The following is a 20,394-nucleotide window of genomic DNA, read 5'->3' on the forward strand; positions in this document are numbered from 1 at the left end:
TTAATTCATATATCTATTTATTTATTCATTAATCTATTTATTCGTTTGTATCCATTTAGTATTTCTAAATCTTTAGGAAGGTTGGGGATTTTTTTAAAATTTTTTTTATCTTTCTTTGCTTTTGATGTTATTGTTGTTAATACTGTTCATTTATTATTTTTATCATTTTTTTAAATAGAAATTTTCTTTCAAATTTATACTTTATTTTAGAATTACTATTCATTAATTCGTTCCATCTCTGTTCTTTGTATCACTGTGTTGCAGTCTGTAGCTGCATCACTGTATTGCAGTCTATAGCTGTATCACTGTATTGCAGTCTGCATCACTGTATTGCAGTCTGCATCACTGTATTGCAGTCTGTAGCTGTATCATTGTATTGCAGTCTGCATCACTGTATTGCAGTCTGTAGCTGCATCACTGTATTGCAGTCTGTATCACTTTATTGCAGTCTGTAGCTGTATCACTGTATTGCAGTCTGTAGCTGTATCACTGTATTGCAGTCTGTAGCTGTATCACTGTATTGCAGTCTGTATCACTGTATTGCAGTCTGTAGCTGTATCACTGTATTGCAGTCTGTATCACTGTATTGCAGTCTGTATCACTGTATTGCAGTCTGTAGCTGTATCACTGTATTGCAGTCTGTATCACTGTATTGCAGTCTGTATCACTGTATTGCAGTCTGTAGCTGTATCACTGTATTGCAGTCTGTATCACTGTATTGCAGTCTGTAGCTGTATCACTGTATTGCAGTCTGTATCACTGTATTGCAGTCTGTAGCTGTATCACTGTATTGCAGTCTGTAGCTGTATCACTGTATTGCAGTCTGTATCACTGTATTGCAGTCTGTAGCTGTATCATTGTATTGCAGTCTGCATCACTGTATTGCAGTCTGTAGCTGCATCACTGTATTGCAGTCTGTATCACTTTATTGCAGTCTGTAGCTGTATCACTGTATTGCAGTCTGTAGCTGTATCACTGTATTGCAGTCTGTAGCTGTATCACTGTATTGCAGTCTGTATCACTGTATTGCAGTCTGTAGCTGTATCACTGTATTGCAGTCTGTATCACTGTATTGCAGTCTGTATCACTGTATTGCAGTCTGTAGCTGTATCACTGTATTGCAGTCTGTATCACTGTATTGCAGTCTGTAGCTGTATCACTGTATTGCAGTCTGTAGCTGTATCGCTGTATTGCAGTCTGTATCACTGTATTGCAGTCTGTAGCTGTATCACTGTATTGCCGTCTGTAGCTGCATCACTGTATTGCAGTCTGTAGCTGTATCACTGTATTGCAGTCTGTAGCTGCATCACTGTATTGCAGTCTGTAGCTGTATCACTGTATTGCAGTCTGTATCACTGTATTGCAGTCTGTAGCTGTATCACTTTATTGCAGTCTGTAGCTGCATCACTGTATTGCAGTCTGTATCACTGTATTGCAGTCTGTAGCTGTATCACTTTATTGCAGTCTGTAGCTGTATCACTGTATTGCAGTCTGTAGCTGCATCACTGTATTGCAGTCTGTATCACTGTATTGCAGTCTGTAGCTGTATCACTTTATTGCAGTCTGTAGCTGTATCACTGTATTGCCGTCTGTAGCTGTATCACTTTATTGCAGTCTGTAGCTGTATCACTGTATTGCAGTCTGCATCACTGTATTGCAGTCTGCATCACTGTATTGCAGTCTGTAGCTGCATCACTTTATTGCAGTCTGTAGCTGTATCACTTTATTGCAGTCTGTATCACTTTATTGCAGTCTGTAGCTGTATCACTTTATTGCAGTCTGTAGCTGTATCACTGTATTGCAGTCTGTAGCTGTATCACTGTATTGCAGTCTGTAGCTGTATCACTGTATTGCCGTCTGTATCACTGTATTGCAGTCTGTAGCTGCATCACTTTATTGCAGTCTGTAGCTGCATCACTGTATTGCAGTCTGTATCACTGTATTGCAGTCTGTATCACTGTATTGCAGTCTGCATCACTGTATTGCAGTATGCATCACTGTATTGCAGTCTGTAGCTGTATCACTTTATTGCAGTCTGTAGCTGCATCACTTTATTGCAGTCTGTAGCTGCATCACTTTATTGCAGTCTGTATCACTTTATTGCAGTCTGTAGCTGTATCACTGTATTGCAGTCTGTAGCTGTATCACTGTATTGCAGTCTGTAGCTGTATCACTGTATTGCAGTCTGTATCACTGTATTGCAGTCTGTAGCTGTATCACTGTATTGCAGTCTGTAGCTGTATCACTGTATTGCAGTCTGCATCACTATATTGCAGTCTGTAGCTGTATCACTGTATTGCAGTCTGCATCACTGTATTGCAGTCTGTAGCTGCATCACTGTATTGCAGTCTGTATCACTGTATTGCAGTCTGTATCACTTTATTGCAGTCTGTAGCTGTATCACTGTATTGCAGTCTGTAGCTGTATCACTGTATTGCAGTCTGTAGCTGTATCACTGTATTGCAGTCTGTATCACTGTATTGCAGTCTGTATCACTGTATTGCAGTCTGTAGCTGTATCACTTTATTGCAGTCTGTATCACTGTATTGCAGTCTGTAGCTGTATCACTGTATTGCAGTCTGTATCACTGTATTGCAGTCTGCATCACTGTATTGCAGTCTGCATCACTGTATTGCAGTCTGTAGCTGTATCACTGTATTGCAGTCTGTAGCTGTATCACTGTGTTGCCGTCTGTATCACTGTATTGCAGTCTGCATCACTGTATTGCAGTCTGTAGCTGCATCACTGTATTGCAGTCTGTATCACTTTATTGCAGTCTGTAGCTGCATCACTTTATTGCAGTCTGTAGCTGTATCACTGTATTGCAGTCTGTAGCTGTATCACTGTATTGCAGTCTGTAGCTGCATCACTTTATTGCAGTCTGTATCACTTTATTGCAGTCTGTAGCTCTATCACTGTATTGCAGTCTGTAGCTGTATCACTGTATTGCAGTCTGTAGCTGCATCACTTTATTGCAGTCTGTAGCTGTATCACTGTATTTCAGTCTGTAGCTGTATCACTGTATTGCAGTCTGTATCACTGTATTGCAGTCTGTAGCTGTATCACTGTATTGCAGTCTGTATCACTGTATTGCAGTCTGCATCACTATATTGCAGTCTGTAGCTGTATCACTGTATTGCAGTCTGTATCACTGTATTGCAGTCTGTAGCTGTATCACTGTATTGCAGTCTGCATCACTATATTGCAGTCTGTAGCTGCATCACTGTATTGCAGTCTGTAGCTGCATCACTGTATTGCAGTCTGTAGCTGCATCACTGTATTGCAGTCTGTATCACTGTATTGCAGTCTGTATCTGTATCACTGTATTGCAGTCTGTAGCTGTATCACAGTATTGCAGTCTGTAGCTGTATCACTGTATTGCAGTCTGTATCACTGTATTGCAGTCTGTATCACTGTATTGCAGTCTGTAGCTGTATCACTTTATTGCAGTCTGTATCACTGTATTGCAGTCTGTAGCTGTATCACTGTATTGCAGTCTGTAGCTGTATCACTGTATTGCAGTCTGTATCACTGTATTGCAGTCTGTATCACTGTATTGCAGTCTGTAGCTGTATCACTGTATTGCAGTCTGTAGCTGTATCACTGTATTGCAGTCTGTATCACTGTATTGCAGTCTGTATCACTGTATTGCAGTCTGTATCACTGTATTGCAGTCTGTAGCTGTATCACTGTATTGCAGTCTGTATCACTGTATTGCAGTCTGTATCACTGTATTGCAGTCTGTAGCTGTATCACTGTATTGCCGTCTGTAGCTGCATCACTGTATTGCAGTCTGTAGCTGTATCACTGTATTGCAGTCTGTAGCTGTATCACTGTATTGCAGTCTGTAGCTGCATCACTGTATTGCAGTCTGTATCACTGTTTTGCAGTCTGTAGCTGTATCACTGTATTGCAGTCTGCATCACTGTATTGCAGTATGCATCACTGTATTGCAGTCTGTAGCTGTATCACTGTATTGCCGTCTGTATCACTGTATTGCAGTCTGTAGCTGCATCACTGTATTGCAGTCTGTATCACTGTATTGCAGTCTGCATCACTGTATTGCAGTATGCATCACTGTATTGCAGTCTGTAGCTGTATCACTTTATTGCACTCTGTAGCTGCATCACTTTATTGCAGTCTGTAGCTGCATCACTTTATTGCAGTCTGTATCACTTTATTGCAGTCTGTAGCTGTATCACTGTATTGCAGTCTGTAGCTGTATCACTGTATTGCAGTCTGTATCACTGTATTGCAGTCTGTAGCTGTATCACTGTATTGCAGTCTGTAGCTGTATCACTGTATTGCAGTCTGCATCACTGTATTGCAGTCTGTAGCTGTATCACTGTATTGCCGTCTGTATCACTGTATTGCAGTCTGCATCACTTTATTGCAGTCTGTAGCTGCATCACTGTATTGCAGTCTGTATCACTTTATTGCAGTCTGTAGCTGCATCACTTTATTGCAGTCTGTAGCTGCATCACTGTATTGCAGTCTGTATCACTTTATTGCAGTCTGTAGCTGTATCACTGTATTGCAGTCTGTATCACTGTATTGCAGTCTGTAGCTGTATCACTTTATTGCAGTCTGTAGCTGCATCACTTTATTGCAGTCTGTATCACTTTATTGCAGTCTGTAGCTGTATCACTGTATTGCAGTCTGTAGCTGTGTCACTGTATTGCAGTCTGTATCACTGTATTGCAGTCTGTAGCTGTATCACTGTATTGCAGTCTGTATCACTGTATTGCAGTCTGTAGCTGTATCACTGTATTGCAGTCTGTAGGTGCATCACTTTATTGCAGTCTGTAGCTGCATCACTGTATTTCAGTCTGTAGCTGTATCACTGTATTGCAGTCTGTAACACTTCATTGCAGTCTGTAGCTGTATCACTGTATTGCAGTCTGTAGCTGTATCACTGTATTGCAGTCTGTAACACTTCATTGCAGTCTGTAGCTGTAACACTTCATTGCATTCTGTAGCTGTGTCACTGTATCACTTTATTGCAGTCTGTAGCTGTAACACTTCATTGCATTCTGTAGCTGTGTCACTGTATCACTTTATTGCAGTCTGTAGCTGTATTTTCACCCAAGGTCATTTTCTTTGTAACTTTTTCACATGAATTTGAGTGTGTCACAGTGTGTGCACGTGCATTCATTATACTGTCTGTCCTCTGTGTGAATCACCATCCCATCTCTCTCTCTCTCTCCCGCCTCCCCCCTCTCTGTACCCCCCTCCCCCCTCTTCCTTCTTTCTCCTCCTCTTTCTCTCCCCCCCTCTATCTCCCCTCTCTCTCCCCCCCACTCTCTCTCTCTCTCTCCCACCCTTCTCTATCTCCCCCCCTCTATGTCCCTCTCTCTCCCCCTTCTCTCTCCCTTCTCTCTCTCCCCCCCTCTCTCCCTCTCTCTCCCTCTCTCTCCCTTTCTCCTCTCTCTCTCTCTCTCTCTCCCTCTTTCTCCCCTTCAAGGACAGATTGGAAGAACAGGCTGTGCCAAAATCTTAATCCTTCAGTGAAAAATGTTTTCAGTTCTGAGTTCTCCCACTCTCGTCACACACACACACACACACACACACACACACACACACACAGAGGGGTCTCTCACACACACACACACAGGGGTCACACACACACACAGGGGTCTCTCTCACACACACACACACACACACACACACACACACACACACACACAGAGGGGTCTCACACACACACACAGAGGGGTCTCACACACACAGGGGTCACACACACTCACACAGGAGTCACACACACTCACACAGGGGTCACACACACTCACACAGGGGTCACACACACACACACACACAGGGGTCACACACACTCACACAGGGGTCACACACACACACAGGGGTCACACACTCACACAGGGGTCACACACACACAGGGGTCTCTCTCTCACACACACACACACAGAGGGGTCTCACACACACACAGAGGGGTCACACACACAGGGGTCACACACACTCACACAGGGGTCTCACACACACACACACACACAGAGGGGTCACACACACTCACACAGGGGTCACACACAGAGGGGTCACACACACTCACACAGGGGTCACACACACACACTCACACAGGGGTCACACACACTCACACAGGGGTCACACACACACACAGGGATCATACACACACACACACACACACACACAGGGGTCACACACTCACACAAGGGTCACACACACACACACACAGGGGTCTCACACACACACACACACACACAGAGGGGTCACACACACACACACACAGGGGTCACACACACACACACACCCACACACACACAGAGGGGTCTCTCTCACACACACACACAGGGGTCACACACACACACACACACAGAGGGGTCACACACACACACACACAGAGGGGTCACACACACACACACACAGAGGGGTCACACACACACACACACACAGAGGGGTCACACACACACACAGAGGGGTCACACACTCACACAGGGGTCTCTCACACACTCACACAGGGGTCACACACACTCACACAGGGGTCACACACACTCACACAGGGGTCACACACACACACACAGGGGTCACACACACACACAGGGGTCACACACACACACACAGGGGTCACACACACTCACACAGGGGTCACACACACACACAGGGGTCTCTCTCTCACACACACACACACACAGAGGGGTCTCACACACACACAGAGGGGTCTCACACACATACACACAAACACAGGAGTCACACACACACAGGGGTCTCACACACACAGGGGTCACACACACTCACACAGGGGTCACACACACATACACACACACAGAGGGGTCACACACACTCACAGAGGGGTCACACACACTCACACAGGGGTCACACACACAGGGGTCACACACATACACACAGGGGTCACACAGACACAGCGGTCTCTCTCACCCACACACACACAGGGGTCTCACACACACAGGGGTCTCACACACACACACACACACATACAGGGGTCACACACACACACACACACAGGGGTCACACACACACACACAGAGGGATCACACACACACACTCGCACAGGGGTCACACACACATAGAGGGGTCACACACACATACAGGGGTCACTCACACAGGGGTCACTCACACACACACACACAGGGGTCACTCACACACACACACACACACACACACACGCACGCACACACACAGGGGTCACACACACACACACACACAGGGGTCACACACACACACAGGTCACACACACACACACACAGGGGTCACACACACAGAGGGGTCACACACACACAGAGGGGTCACACACACACACACACACACACACACACACACACACACAGGGGTCACACACACACAGGGGTCACACACACACAGAGGGGTCACACACACACAGGGGTCACACACACACAGGGGTCACACACACACAGAGGGGTCACACACACACACACAGAGGGGTCACACACACACACACACACAGAGGGGTCACACACACACACGCACGGGTCACACACACTGAACAAAAACACAAAGATGTCAAATTAATATAATTTATTAAGCAAAACTGTTGCAAGAATATAGGTATACAAAAATATTTGCTCCCCAATTTTTCATCAATGTATGACACAAAAAAAAACCCAAAAAAACAAACACACCACAGAAATATGAATAGATCTACATCACTGTATAACAAACTATTCTTTAGTTTGTATATCGTCACAGTATACACAGTCTAACGAAACAATAAGCTACAACAGAAAGTGTAAACTCTACTGGATAATATAATGCATAGAGAAATACTGTCAAAATAAGCTCTTGGTATGTGTCCAATTTTTGTGTAAGCACCAAAACACATGATGCAGATTACATAATTGTTAAGGTTCATTCTGTGTGTGTGTGCGCGCACATGCTTTGGCTGTTTGAGGCATGAAGCACAAAGCACGTAAGTATATTTGACATGCAAATGACCCACAGCAAAAATGCACTAAGACAGAGTGGCAGAAGGAGGGAGAGAGAGACAGAAAGAGGAAAAGACAGAGGACAGACATCACAGATCAATTCATCAACACCTTACATCAGTTCAAACACTGATCAAAGCACTCCTTTCAACCCCCCCACCCCCCAAAACATGATGAACAAGAAAGCACTACATGGCTTGCAATGTCCACATAGTGAAACCAAGGCAATGTTTCATCAAGGGCCATACTCGTGTTCTGAAATAGAAAGCACAAACTGCATTTTTATCTGCAATAATTCAAACTAAAATATAAAGTGAGAGAGAAGAAAAAAAAGTGTGTGTTGGTACATACATAAGTGCAGAGCATGTGTGCTCTTGCACCCAATCACTATTTGAAGCAGATTCTACACAGTACCTTGTTCAAAGCAGTATAAAGCTGTTTATAAACCAAACAATAAGCAAAACAGGTGAAGAAAACATGACTTTCAAAATGCCTAACACTCTGTTCAGAATTTCACTAATTAAACAATTAACTGTTATCAAAATGCCCACTTCAAAGGCATCTCAAGATATGATATCAATCAAATGGAACAATTTAGAAAAAAAAAGGAAAACCATGATAAATAATACTGGATGGAAATTCCAAAAAATAAAATGAAACAAAAAAACCAACTGGATTCAGGATAACATGTGGTCAACAACAAAAACCAACAGTTATATCCAAAGAAAATCTTCAGCTGACCACACACTGCCATAATCCAAAGAACAAAAAATAGGTAAACAATGTAAAACAAACCTGTCATCACATTATCCACACAAAACAAGACTTTCCCTTTCTTCTCATATCAAATGCTGGAGTGTTTGTTCAATAACATCACATGATAATACAACAGCAATCAATATCTGGATACAAATTTACCCTGGAAAAAAGGGTGTGTTTTTTTTTTTAAATGTATATGGAATGGAAATCTACAGAAAAGGGGGATAAAATATTGCTTGTGCTCATTTCAAGATATGGAAGCTATCAAGATCATCTGGTCCGTAGCATCATTGTGCAAAAAGAGGACTACTGAAAGACTTCAAAGTTGAATACAATGCAACATGTTCAAGATATTACTGAGCAAAACCTAAAATAATGTCACCTTCATTCGGTCAAACAAAAACGAGACCATGGCTACAGATATGAAGCAATATAAATCTATCTATTCCAAAAACTGTGTCTACATCAAACATAGGTACCATAATCAAAACAAAAGGCATCAACTCTAGCAATATGAAAGTGCATAAAACAAAGACAAAAAACGTTTGCGGTTTTCTGTTAAAAAAGGTTAAATTTCCCACAGCGTTTTACTGCTGTTGGAGCATTAACACACGTCCACTCAGTACAGGAAGGCCCATTCATATCCACTGTGACAAGGGTTCCGTACAGGGAAGGTCTATCCATATCCACTGTGTTCAGTACAGGGAAGGTCTATCCATATCCACTGTGTTCAGTACAGGGAAGGTCTATCCATATCCACTGTGTTCAGTACAGGGAAGGTCTATCCATATCCACTGTGTTCAGTGTTCCGTACAGGGAAGGTCTATCCATATCCACTGTGTTCAGTACAGGGAAGGTCTATCCATATCCACTGTGTCCAGTGTTCAGTACAGGGAAGGTCTATCCATATCCACTGTGTCCAGTACAGGGAAGGTCTATCCATATCCACTGTGTCCAGTGTTCAGTACAGGGAAGGTCTATCCATATCCACTGTGTTCAGTACAGGGAAGGTCTATCCATATCCACTGTGTTCAGTGTTCCGTACAGGGAAGGCCTATCCATATCCACTGTGTCCAGTGTTCAGTACAGGGAAGGCCTATCCATATCCACTGTGTCCAGGGTTCCGTACAGGGAAGGCCTATCCATATCCACTGTGTCCAGTGTTCAGTACAGGGAAGGTCTATCCATATCCACTGTGTCCAGTGTTCAGTACAGGGAAGGCCTATCCATATCCACTGTGTTCCGTACAGGGAAGGTCTATCCATATCCACTGTGTTCAGTACAGGGAAGGTCTATCCATATCCACTGTGTTCAGTACAGGGAAGGTCTATCCATATCCACTGTGTTCAGTACAGGGAAGGTCTATCCATATCCACTGTGTTCAGTGTTCAGTACAGGGAAGGTCTATCCATATCCACTGTGTCCAGTGTTCAGTACAGGGAAGGCCTATCCATATCCACTGTGTTCCGTACAGGGAAGGCCTATCCATATCCACTGTGTTCAGTACAGGGAAGGCCTATCCATATCCACTGTGTCCAGTGTTCAGTACAGGGAAGGTCTATCCATATCCACTGTGTCCAGTGTTCAGTACAGGGAAGGTCTATCCATATCCACTGTGTCCAGTGTTCAGTACAGGGAAGGTCTATCCATATCCACTGTGTTCCGTACAGGGAAGGTCTATCCATATCCACTGTGTCCAGTGTTCAGTACAGGGAAGGCCTATCCATATCCACTGTGTTCCGTACAGGGAAGGTCTATCCATATCCACTGTGTTCAGTACAGGGAAGGTCTATCCATATCCACTGTGTTCAGTACAGGGAAGGTCTATCCATATCCACTGTGTCCAGTGTTCAGTACAGGGAAGGCCTATCCATATCCACTGTGTTCCGTACAGGGAAGGTCTATCCATATCCACTGTGTTCCGTACAGGGAAGGTCTATCCATATCCACTGTGTTCCGTACAGGGAAGGTCTATCCATATCCACTGTGTTCAGTACAGGGAAGGTCTATCCATATCCACTGTGTTCAGTACAGGGAAGGTCTATCCATATCCACTGTGTTCAGTGTTCAGTACAGGGAAGGTCTATCCATATCCACTGTGTCCAGTGTTCAGTACAGGGAAGGTCTATCCATATCCACTGTGTCCAGTGTTCAGTACAGGGAAGGCCTATCCATATCCACTGTGTTCCGTACAGGGAAGGTCTATCCATATCCACTGTGTTCCGTACAGGGAAGGTCTATCCATATCCACTGTGTTCCGTACAGGGAAGGCCTATCCATATCCACTGTGTTCCGTACAGGGAAGGCCTATCCATATCCACTGTGTTCCGTACAGGGAAGGCCTATCCATATCCACTGTGTTCCGTACAGGGAAGGTCTATCCATATCCACTGTGTTCAGTACAGGGAAGGTCTATCCATATCCACTGTGTTCCGTACAGGGAAGGCCTATCCATATCCACTGTGTCCAGTGTTCAGTACAGGGAAGGTCTATCCATATCCACTGTGTTCAGTACAGGGAAGGTCTATCCATATCCACTGTGTTCAGTACAGGGAAGGCCTATCCATATCCACAGTGTTCAGTACAGGGAAGGCCTATCCATATCCACTGTGACAAGGTTTCCGTACAGGGAAGGCCTATCCATATCCACTGTGACAAGGTTTCCGTACAGGGAAGGCCTATCCATATCCACTGTATCCAGTGTTCAGTACAGGGAAGGCCTATCCATATCCACTGTGTCCAGGGTTCCGTACAGGGAAGGCCTATCCATATCCACTGTGACAAGGTTTCCGTACAGGGAAGGCCTATCCATATCCACTGTATCCAGTGTTCAGTACAGGGAAGGCCTATCCATATCCACTGTGTCCAGGGTTCCGTACAGGGAAGGCCTATCCATATCCACTGTGACAAGGTTTCTGTACAGGAAGGCCTATCCATATCCACTGTGACAAGGTTTCTGTACAGGAAGGCCTATCCATATCCACTGTGTCCAGGGTTTCTGTACAGGAAGGCCTATCCATATCCACTGTGTCCAGGGTTCCGTACAGGGAAGGCCTATCCATATCCACTGTGACAAGGTTTCTGTACAGGAAGGCCTATCCATATCCACTGTGTCCAGGGTTCCGTACAGGGAAGGCCTATCCATATCCACTGTGTCCAGGGTTCCGTACAGGGAAGGCCTATCCATATCCACTGTGTCCAGTGTTCCGTACAGGGAAGGCCTATCCATATCCACTGTGTCCAGGGTTCCGTACAGGGAAGGCCTATCCATATCCACTGTGACAAGGTTTCTGTACAGGAAGGCCTATCCATATCCACTGTGTCCAGGGTTCCGTACAGGGAAGGCCTATCCATATCCACTGTGACAAGGTTTCTGTACAGGAAGGCGGGGCCCAACCCACCCCACCCCACCCCTCCCCTCCAAGCCCCCGGTGTAACCTTCCCCGACCGAAGTCCGGAACCCATTCACACCTTGACGCAGTGATGAAAACTGGAGAAAAGTGCCTCTCCAAAGGACACAACACCTTGTTGAAACAGGGCCTGGTACCTGGACCACTCGGCCAGATGACCAACACCAGAACTGAGAAAAGTGCCTCTCCAAAGGACACAACACCTTGTTGAAACAGGGCCTGGCACCTGGACCACTGGACCAGATGACCAACACCTGACCGATTCCATCATGGTGTCTCCTGACAGTTCTCTGTACGCACACACAGAAGGTGTACTCTGACAGCGCACACACAGAAGAGGTGTACTCTGACAGCGCACACACAGAAGAGGTGTACTCTGACAGCTGTGAGTCTGGCAGTGTGTTGGTATCTGTCTCTCCATCTCGTCCCACCTCACCACACAAGTAAACAATGGCGCAGCACGTAAAGAGTTTGTGGTGGAGGTAAAAAAAAAAGAGTCACACCTGTGAAAAGAGAAAAGAAAAACGCCAACAAAAGCCCTGGTACTCTAGCAACACACAGATGTTACCAACCACAGAACTAACCATTAAGAGTAATTTTGCGTAAACAAACAAAATGCAATGGTTGAGAATTTTTGGTTTTACATACATACCTATCTGATGACCGATGAACCAGACACAAACAAACTAAGGACAGTTTTCTTGCAAGAGGTTTGTATGAACTAAACCTTCATCAGATGTTTACTCTGCCAGGCACAGAACTTTATCTAGGGACCCCTAAACGAAGTACATACAAAATGACAAATCTAACAACATTTCTGCATTCCATACTCAAGTCAATTCAAAGAATACATCTTAGAACAGAGACCGACACTTCCAGTGAAAATTGGCACGAGTGTACAAAAAGTGTAAGCATCAGACTGAACCATTATCATAATTACTTAAAATGAAATTCAAACTGAAAATGAGTGACCATACAATCATTTAAACAGCCAACAGATTCAGGTTCAATGTTATGTACACCTCGAAAGTACCAGATACAAATAGCATGATATATCATTTTTTCAATCTAAGTGCACAATATGGATTTGAAAATATTCATACAAAAATATCCTTAATTAGTCTCAATGCTACTATGACTATAACCATTTGGAAAAAGTCACTATCTGACTGGAATGTATTATGGAATGTATATCTAAGGCCTGTAAAAATGGATATTAAAAAAAAAAATCCACATCATTCAAAAATGATTTCTAAAAATATACATCCAATTTCCGCCCGTTATCCTGAAAAACCAGTCATCCTTCAAACTGACACAAAGTAATAATGTGAAAAACACTGTCGTATGATAAGGAAACTATTCAGGATGCTGGTTTTCAAACACGGATTTGGGTGTTACGTTGCAGAAGACAGACTATTTTCTGACAAGGACATCTCTAAAACAACCACAAAATCTCAGTTCAATCATGCCAGAAATTGGACATATCATACCACAGATTCACGTTTTCTGAAAAGAAAAAAAAAATCTCAATTCAAAGTGGGGCATATCATGTAAGACATACTCATGTTTTATGGGGAAAAATCTACAGAAAAAAACAAACTTAGTTCAATCATACCTGATAACAATAAATGTGTACAAGGTGCACAAAAAATCATATCGATGGTAGCCAGAGCTGTGCGAAAACAATAGGAAGACTATTCCATACACAAAAAATCATATCGATGGTAGCCAGAGCTGTGCGAAAACAATAGGAAGACTATTCCATACACAAAAAATCATATCAATGGTAGCCAGAGCTGTGCGAAAACAATAGGAAGACTATTCCATACACAAAAAATCATATTGATGGTAGCCAGAGCTGTGCGAAAACAACAGGAAGACTATTCCATACACAAAAAATCATATCAATGGTAGCCAGAGCTATGCGAAAACAATAGGAAGACTATTCCATACACAAAAAATATCGATGGTAGCCAGAGCTGTGCGAAAACAATAGGAAGACTATTCCATACACAAAAACTGGGCAACATTATGTCATCTTTAAATTTCAAGTCTTTATCTTGACCTACGTAAGCAGTGGAATGATTCAGATGATCACAAACAAGCCTTGGAACCACATGTCAAATCTCACTTTTGTCTTGGTCTGTGTCTATCTCACTTTTGTCTTGCTCTGTGTCTATCTCACTTTTGTCTTGCTCTGTGTCTATCTCACTTTTGTCTTGCTCTGTGTCTATCTCACTTTTGTCTTGCTCTGTGTCTATCTCACTTTTGTCTTGGTCTATCTCACTTTTGTCTTGGTCTGTGTCTATCTCACTTTTGTCTTGCTCTGTGTCTATCTCACTGTTGTCTTGCTCTGTGTCTATCTCACTTTTGTCTTGCTCTGTGTCTATCTCACTGTCTTGCTCTGTCTATCTCACTTTTGTCTTGCTCTGTGTCTATCTCACTTTTGTCTTGCTCTGTGTCTATCTCACTTTTGTCTTGCTCTGTGTCTATCTCACTGTCTTGCTCTGTGTCTATCTCACTGTCTTGCTCTGTCTATCTCACTTTTGTCTTGCTCTGTGTCTATCTCACATTTGTCTTGCTCTGTGTCTATCTCACTGTCTTGCTCTGTCTATCTCACTTTTGTCTTGGTCTGTGTCTATCTCACTTTTGTCTTGCTCTGTGTCTATCTCACTTTTGTCTTGCTCTGTGTCTATCTCACTGTCTTGCTCTGTCTATCTCACTTTTGTCTTGCTCTGTGTCTATCTCACTTTTGTCTTGCTCTGTGTCTATCTCACTTTTGTCTTGCTCTGTGTCTATCTCACTGTCTTGCTCTGTCTATCTCACTGTCTTGCTCTGTCTATCTCACTTTTGTCTTGCTCTGTGTCTATCTCACTTTTGTCTTGCTCTGTGTCTATCTCACTGTCTTGCTCTGTGTCTATCTCACTTTTGTCTTGCTCTGTGTCTATCTCACTTTGTCTTGCTCTGTGTCTATCACTGTCTTGCTCTGTGTCTATCTCACTTTTGTCTTGCTCTGTGTCTATCTCACTGTTGTCTTGCTCTGTGTCTATCGGTGATGGAATCTGGTTTTCATCCAAACTAAAATGTGAGGGAGTGACGTTGTGAGACGTGTTAACTGGATGTCAGTGTGTCAGTACAACACTTATCTCGCAACCTGTGAAAAGCCATTTCTTTTAACTAGAATTATAAACTATATTTTTAAAAATCAAAAATACACCTGTATTACCTTCACAGGTTAGGGACATTCATATATCTTTTTTCTACTTCAAGTATTACTGTCGGCTGTTTTACAATACAATTTACATACGTACTCAGGTTGTTCCGTGAGATGTTTTCAACAATGTTTCTGAGACATTGTGTGTGATCTGTACCGTCAATAAGTTTTCAGTTCAGACCGATTCATTCAAAACAGTATCCATTTTCCGCATTATCATTACCTTCCATACCCTAAAATGGGTTGACAGGAAAGAAACAATTTGTTTTTGATGAGTCACACCTGGGGAAAAGCATCAGGTGGTGGCAGAGTGGTCAAGACGCTCGTCTGCCAATACAGTCAGTCTGTGAGGGTCTGGGTTCGAATCCCGCTCTCGCCCTTTCTCCCAAGTTTGACTGGAAAATCAAACTGAGCGTCTAGTTGTTCGGATGAGATGATAAACCAAGGTCCTTCGTGCCGCACACACTTGGCACACTGGAAAAGAACCCATGGCAACGCTGAGTGTGTTGTCCTCTGGCAAAATTCTGTTGAAGAAATCCACTTGGATTGGTACACAAATATATATATGCATGCACTCAAGGCCTGACTAAGCGCATTGGGTTATGCTGCTGGTCAGGCATCTGCCTAGCAGATGTGGTGTAGCATATATGGATTTGTCCGAACACAGTGACGCCTCATTGAGAAACAAACTGAAACTGAAAACTCACAAGCAACATACGTACATACAAACGCGACCATCCATAGAACCAACCATTCCGGAAACAAAGTTCCGGTTTACAAAAAGTACTCCAAGAGTGTGGCATAGTTGGTCTTCCACAGAACCAACCATTCCAGAAGTAAGTTCCAATTTACAAAAAGTACTCCAAGAGTGTTGCGTAGTTGGTCTTGTCCGCGCCATAGTTGGCGTTGAGGGTGAGTCTGGTGCTGGTCCCATAGTGCTGACCGACCTTGACCTTTCCAGACCACCTCTTGTCGCTGCCTTGCTCCAGGGCGGTCCACTCTTGGTCCAGAACAGTGGCAACCTTCTTGGCGCCGGGGATGTCCACACAGAAGGTGATGGTGTCAGGTAATCGTTCCTTCTCCACCTGTAAAAGACAGGGCCGTCATCAGGTTACAACAGATATGTGTTGGAAGTGCATGCTGCACACGGGACCTCAGTTTATCAATTTATCATCTCATCTGAATGACACCAAATTATCATCTCATCTGAATGACTAGCGTCCACACCACCACTCAAAGTCTAGTGGAGAGGGAGAAAATACTGGTGACTGTGCTGGGATTTGAACCAACGAGCTCAGATTCTCTCGCTTCCTAAGCGGACGTGTTACCTCTCCATCACTCCACTTTAAGTACAAAGGTTAACATATCTGTTAACATATAAAGGTGAAAATAGAAATGTATAAAGGTTGAAATAAATATGTAAAAATGGTGAAATAGATATGTATAAAGCTTAAAACAGATGTGTATAAAGGTTACGATAGACATGTATATGACTTAGGTGCTATCTGGTTAAAATAGATAAATTACTTCAGCGTTATCTGGTTCAAAAAGATTTGTATATCACTTAGGCAATATCACAAGCGATCACCAATTTCAGATTTATCAACAAAAAATATGTAAAACAGACAGACCCACACACTCACCAACCACACCCACACACATTCACATCCATACAAACACAAAAACAGACACACCCATAACACCTGCCCACACATGCACCCCCACCCCTACACCTCCCCCACACACACACACATACCCACACCTACACAACCACACACACAAACACCGCCACACCCACACAACCTCAGACACCCCCCCAACCCCCACACACACATACATACACTCACACAGTCACACACACACACAACACCCACACACGCTCACACACCCCCTGCTCACACCCCACACTCCATCCCCACCCCACACACACACACACACCCATGCACACACGTCCCCACACACACACACCCATGCACACAACCATGCACACACCCACACACACACCCATGCACACATGTCCCCCCCCCCACACACACACCCATGCACACAACCACACACACACACACCCATGCACACACGTCCCCCCCCACACACACACCCATGCACACAACCACACACACACACACACCCATGCACACAACCACACACACACACACACCCATGCACACAACCACACACACACACACACACATGCACACACGTCCCCCCCCCCCACACACACACCCATGCACACACGTCCCCCCCACACACACACCCATGCACACACACACACCCATGCACACACATTCCCCCCCACACACACACCCATGCACACACGTCCCCACACACACACCCATGCACACACGTCCACACACACACACACACCCATGCACACACGACCACACACACACACCCATGCACACACGTCCCCCCCCACACACACACCCATGCACACACGTCCCCCCACACACACACACACCCATGCACACAACCACACACACCCATGCACACACATCCCCACACCCATGCGCACACAACCACACACACACACCCATGCACACACATCCCCCCACACACACACACCCATGCACACACACCCACACACACACCCATGCACACACGCACACATCCCCATGCACACACATCCCCACACACACACACACCCACACACACACCCATGCACACACATCCCCCCACACACACACCCATGCACACAACCACACACACACAACCACACACACACCCATACACACACGTCCACACACACACACACACACACACACCCATGCACACAACCACACACACACACACCCATGCACACACATCCACACACCCATGCACACACATCCACACACACACCCATGCACACACAACCATACACACACACACCCATGCACACACAACCACACACACACACACCCATGCACACAACACCACACACACATCCCCATGCACACAACCACACACCCATGCACACAACCACACACACCCATGCACAAATCCACACACACACACCCCCATGCACACACGTCCCCACACACAACCACACACACATCCCCCCCAACACACACACCCACACAACCACGCACACACACACACCCACACACACACACCCACACACCCATGCACAAATCCACACACACACACCCCCATGCACACACGTCCCCACACACAACCACACACACACCCATGCACACACATCCCCCCCAACACACACACCCACACAACCACGCACACACACACACCCACACACACACCCACACCCACGCACACACCCCCACACACACGCACACCCATGCACACAACCACACACACGCACACCCATGCACACAACCACACACACACACACACCCATGCACACACAACCACACACACCCATGCACACAACCACACACACACACACCCATGCACACAACCACACACACACACCCATGCACACAACCACACACCCATGCACACACACACATGCACACACATCCCCACCCCCACCCCCACACCAATCCCCCCCCCCCACAACCCCCACACACACACGCACCCATGCACACACATCCCCCCACACACACACACCCATCCCCCCCCCACACACATCCCCATGCACACACATCCCCCCCCCACACACATCCCCACACACACACCCATGCACACAACCACACACACACACCCATGCACACACGTCTCCACACACACACACACACACCCATGCACACATGTCCCCACACACACACACCCATGCACACACGTCCACACACACAGACACACACACGTCCCCACACACACACACACACCCACCCACCCATGCACACACATCCCTACACACACACACACCCATGCACACACGTCCCTGCACACACATCCCCCCCCCACACACACACACCCATGCACACACGTCCCCACACACACACACCCATGCACACACGTCCCCACACACACACACCCATACACACACATCCGCCCCCTCCCACACATCCCCACACACACGTCCCCCCACACACACACGTCCCCCCACACACACACACATCCATGCACACACATCCCCACACACACCCCCACCCCCACACACACACACCCATGCACACACATCCCCACACACACCCATGCACACACGTCCCACACACACACCCATGCACACACACACACCCATGCACACGTCCCCCCACACACACACACCCATGCACACACGTCCCCCCCCACACACACACCCATGCACACACGTCCCCACACACACACACCCCCATGCACACACGTCCCCACACACACACGTCCCCACACACACACACCCATGCACACACACCCCCATGCACACGTCCCCCCCCACACACACACCCATGCACACACGTCCCCCCCACACACACATACCCATGCACACACGTCCCCCCCCACACACACACCCATGCACACACGTCCCCACACGTAACCACACACACACACACACCCATGCACACAACCACACACACACACACACCCATGCACACACAACCACACACACACACACATGCACACAACCACACACCCATGCACACACACACATGCACACACATCCCCCCATGCACACACATCCCCCCCCAACCACACACCCATGCACACACACACACCACACACACACCATGCACACACACACACACATCCCCACACACACACACACACACCCACATCCCCACACACACACACCCTCCCCCCATGCACACAACCACACACACACACATGCACACAAGTCCCCACGCCCAACACACACACCCATGCACACACAACCACACACACACACACCCATGCACACACATCCACACACACACACCCATGCACACACACACAACCACACACACACACCCATGCACACACATCCCCCCCAACACACACACGCACGCACACACATCCCCCCCCACACACACAACCACAACACAACCCATGCACACACATCCCCACGCACAACATCCCCACGTCCACACACACACACACACCCACACACACTCCCCATCACACACACCATGCTCCACACCACACACACACACCCATGCACACACATCCCGACGCACACACAATCCCCACCCCACAAACACACACATCCATGGGTGTGTGTGTGTGGGGACGTGTGTGTGTGAGG

The 20,394-nt window shown here is 46.0% G+C and overlaps 1 protein-coding gene across 1 annotated transcript in view; it reads right to left on the reverse strand.

Moving 5' to 3' along the window:
• Positions 1-14,978: 14,978 nt before the first annotated feature.
• LOC143293941 (uncharacterized) overlaps positions 14,979-20,394 on the reverse strand; it is a 50,606-nt gene continuing 45,190 nt past the window's right edge. Inside the window, exon 17 of the mRNA XM_076605334.1 lies at positions 14,979-16,402. Coding sequence (XP_076461449.1) covers positions 16,166-16,402 — 237 coding nt within the window. The 3' untranslated portion in view covers positions 14,979-16,165. The remainder of the gene's footprint in view (positions 16,403-20,394) is intronic.

Source organism: Babylonia areolata, chromosome 19, assembly GCF_041734735.1.
Source record: "Babylonia areolata isolate BAREFJ2019XMU chromosome 19, ASM4173473v1, whole genome shotgun sequence".
NCBI lineage: Eukaryota > Metazoa > Mollusca > Gastropoda > Neogastropoda > Buccinidae > Babylonia > Babylonia areolata.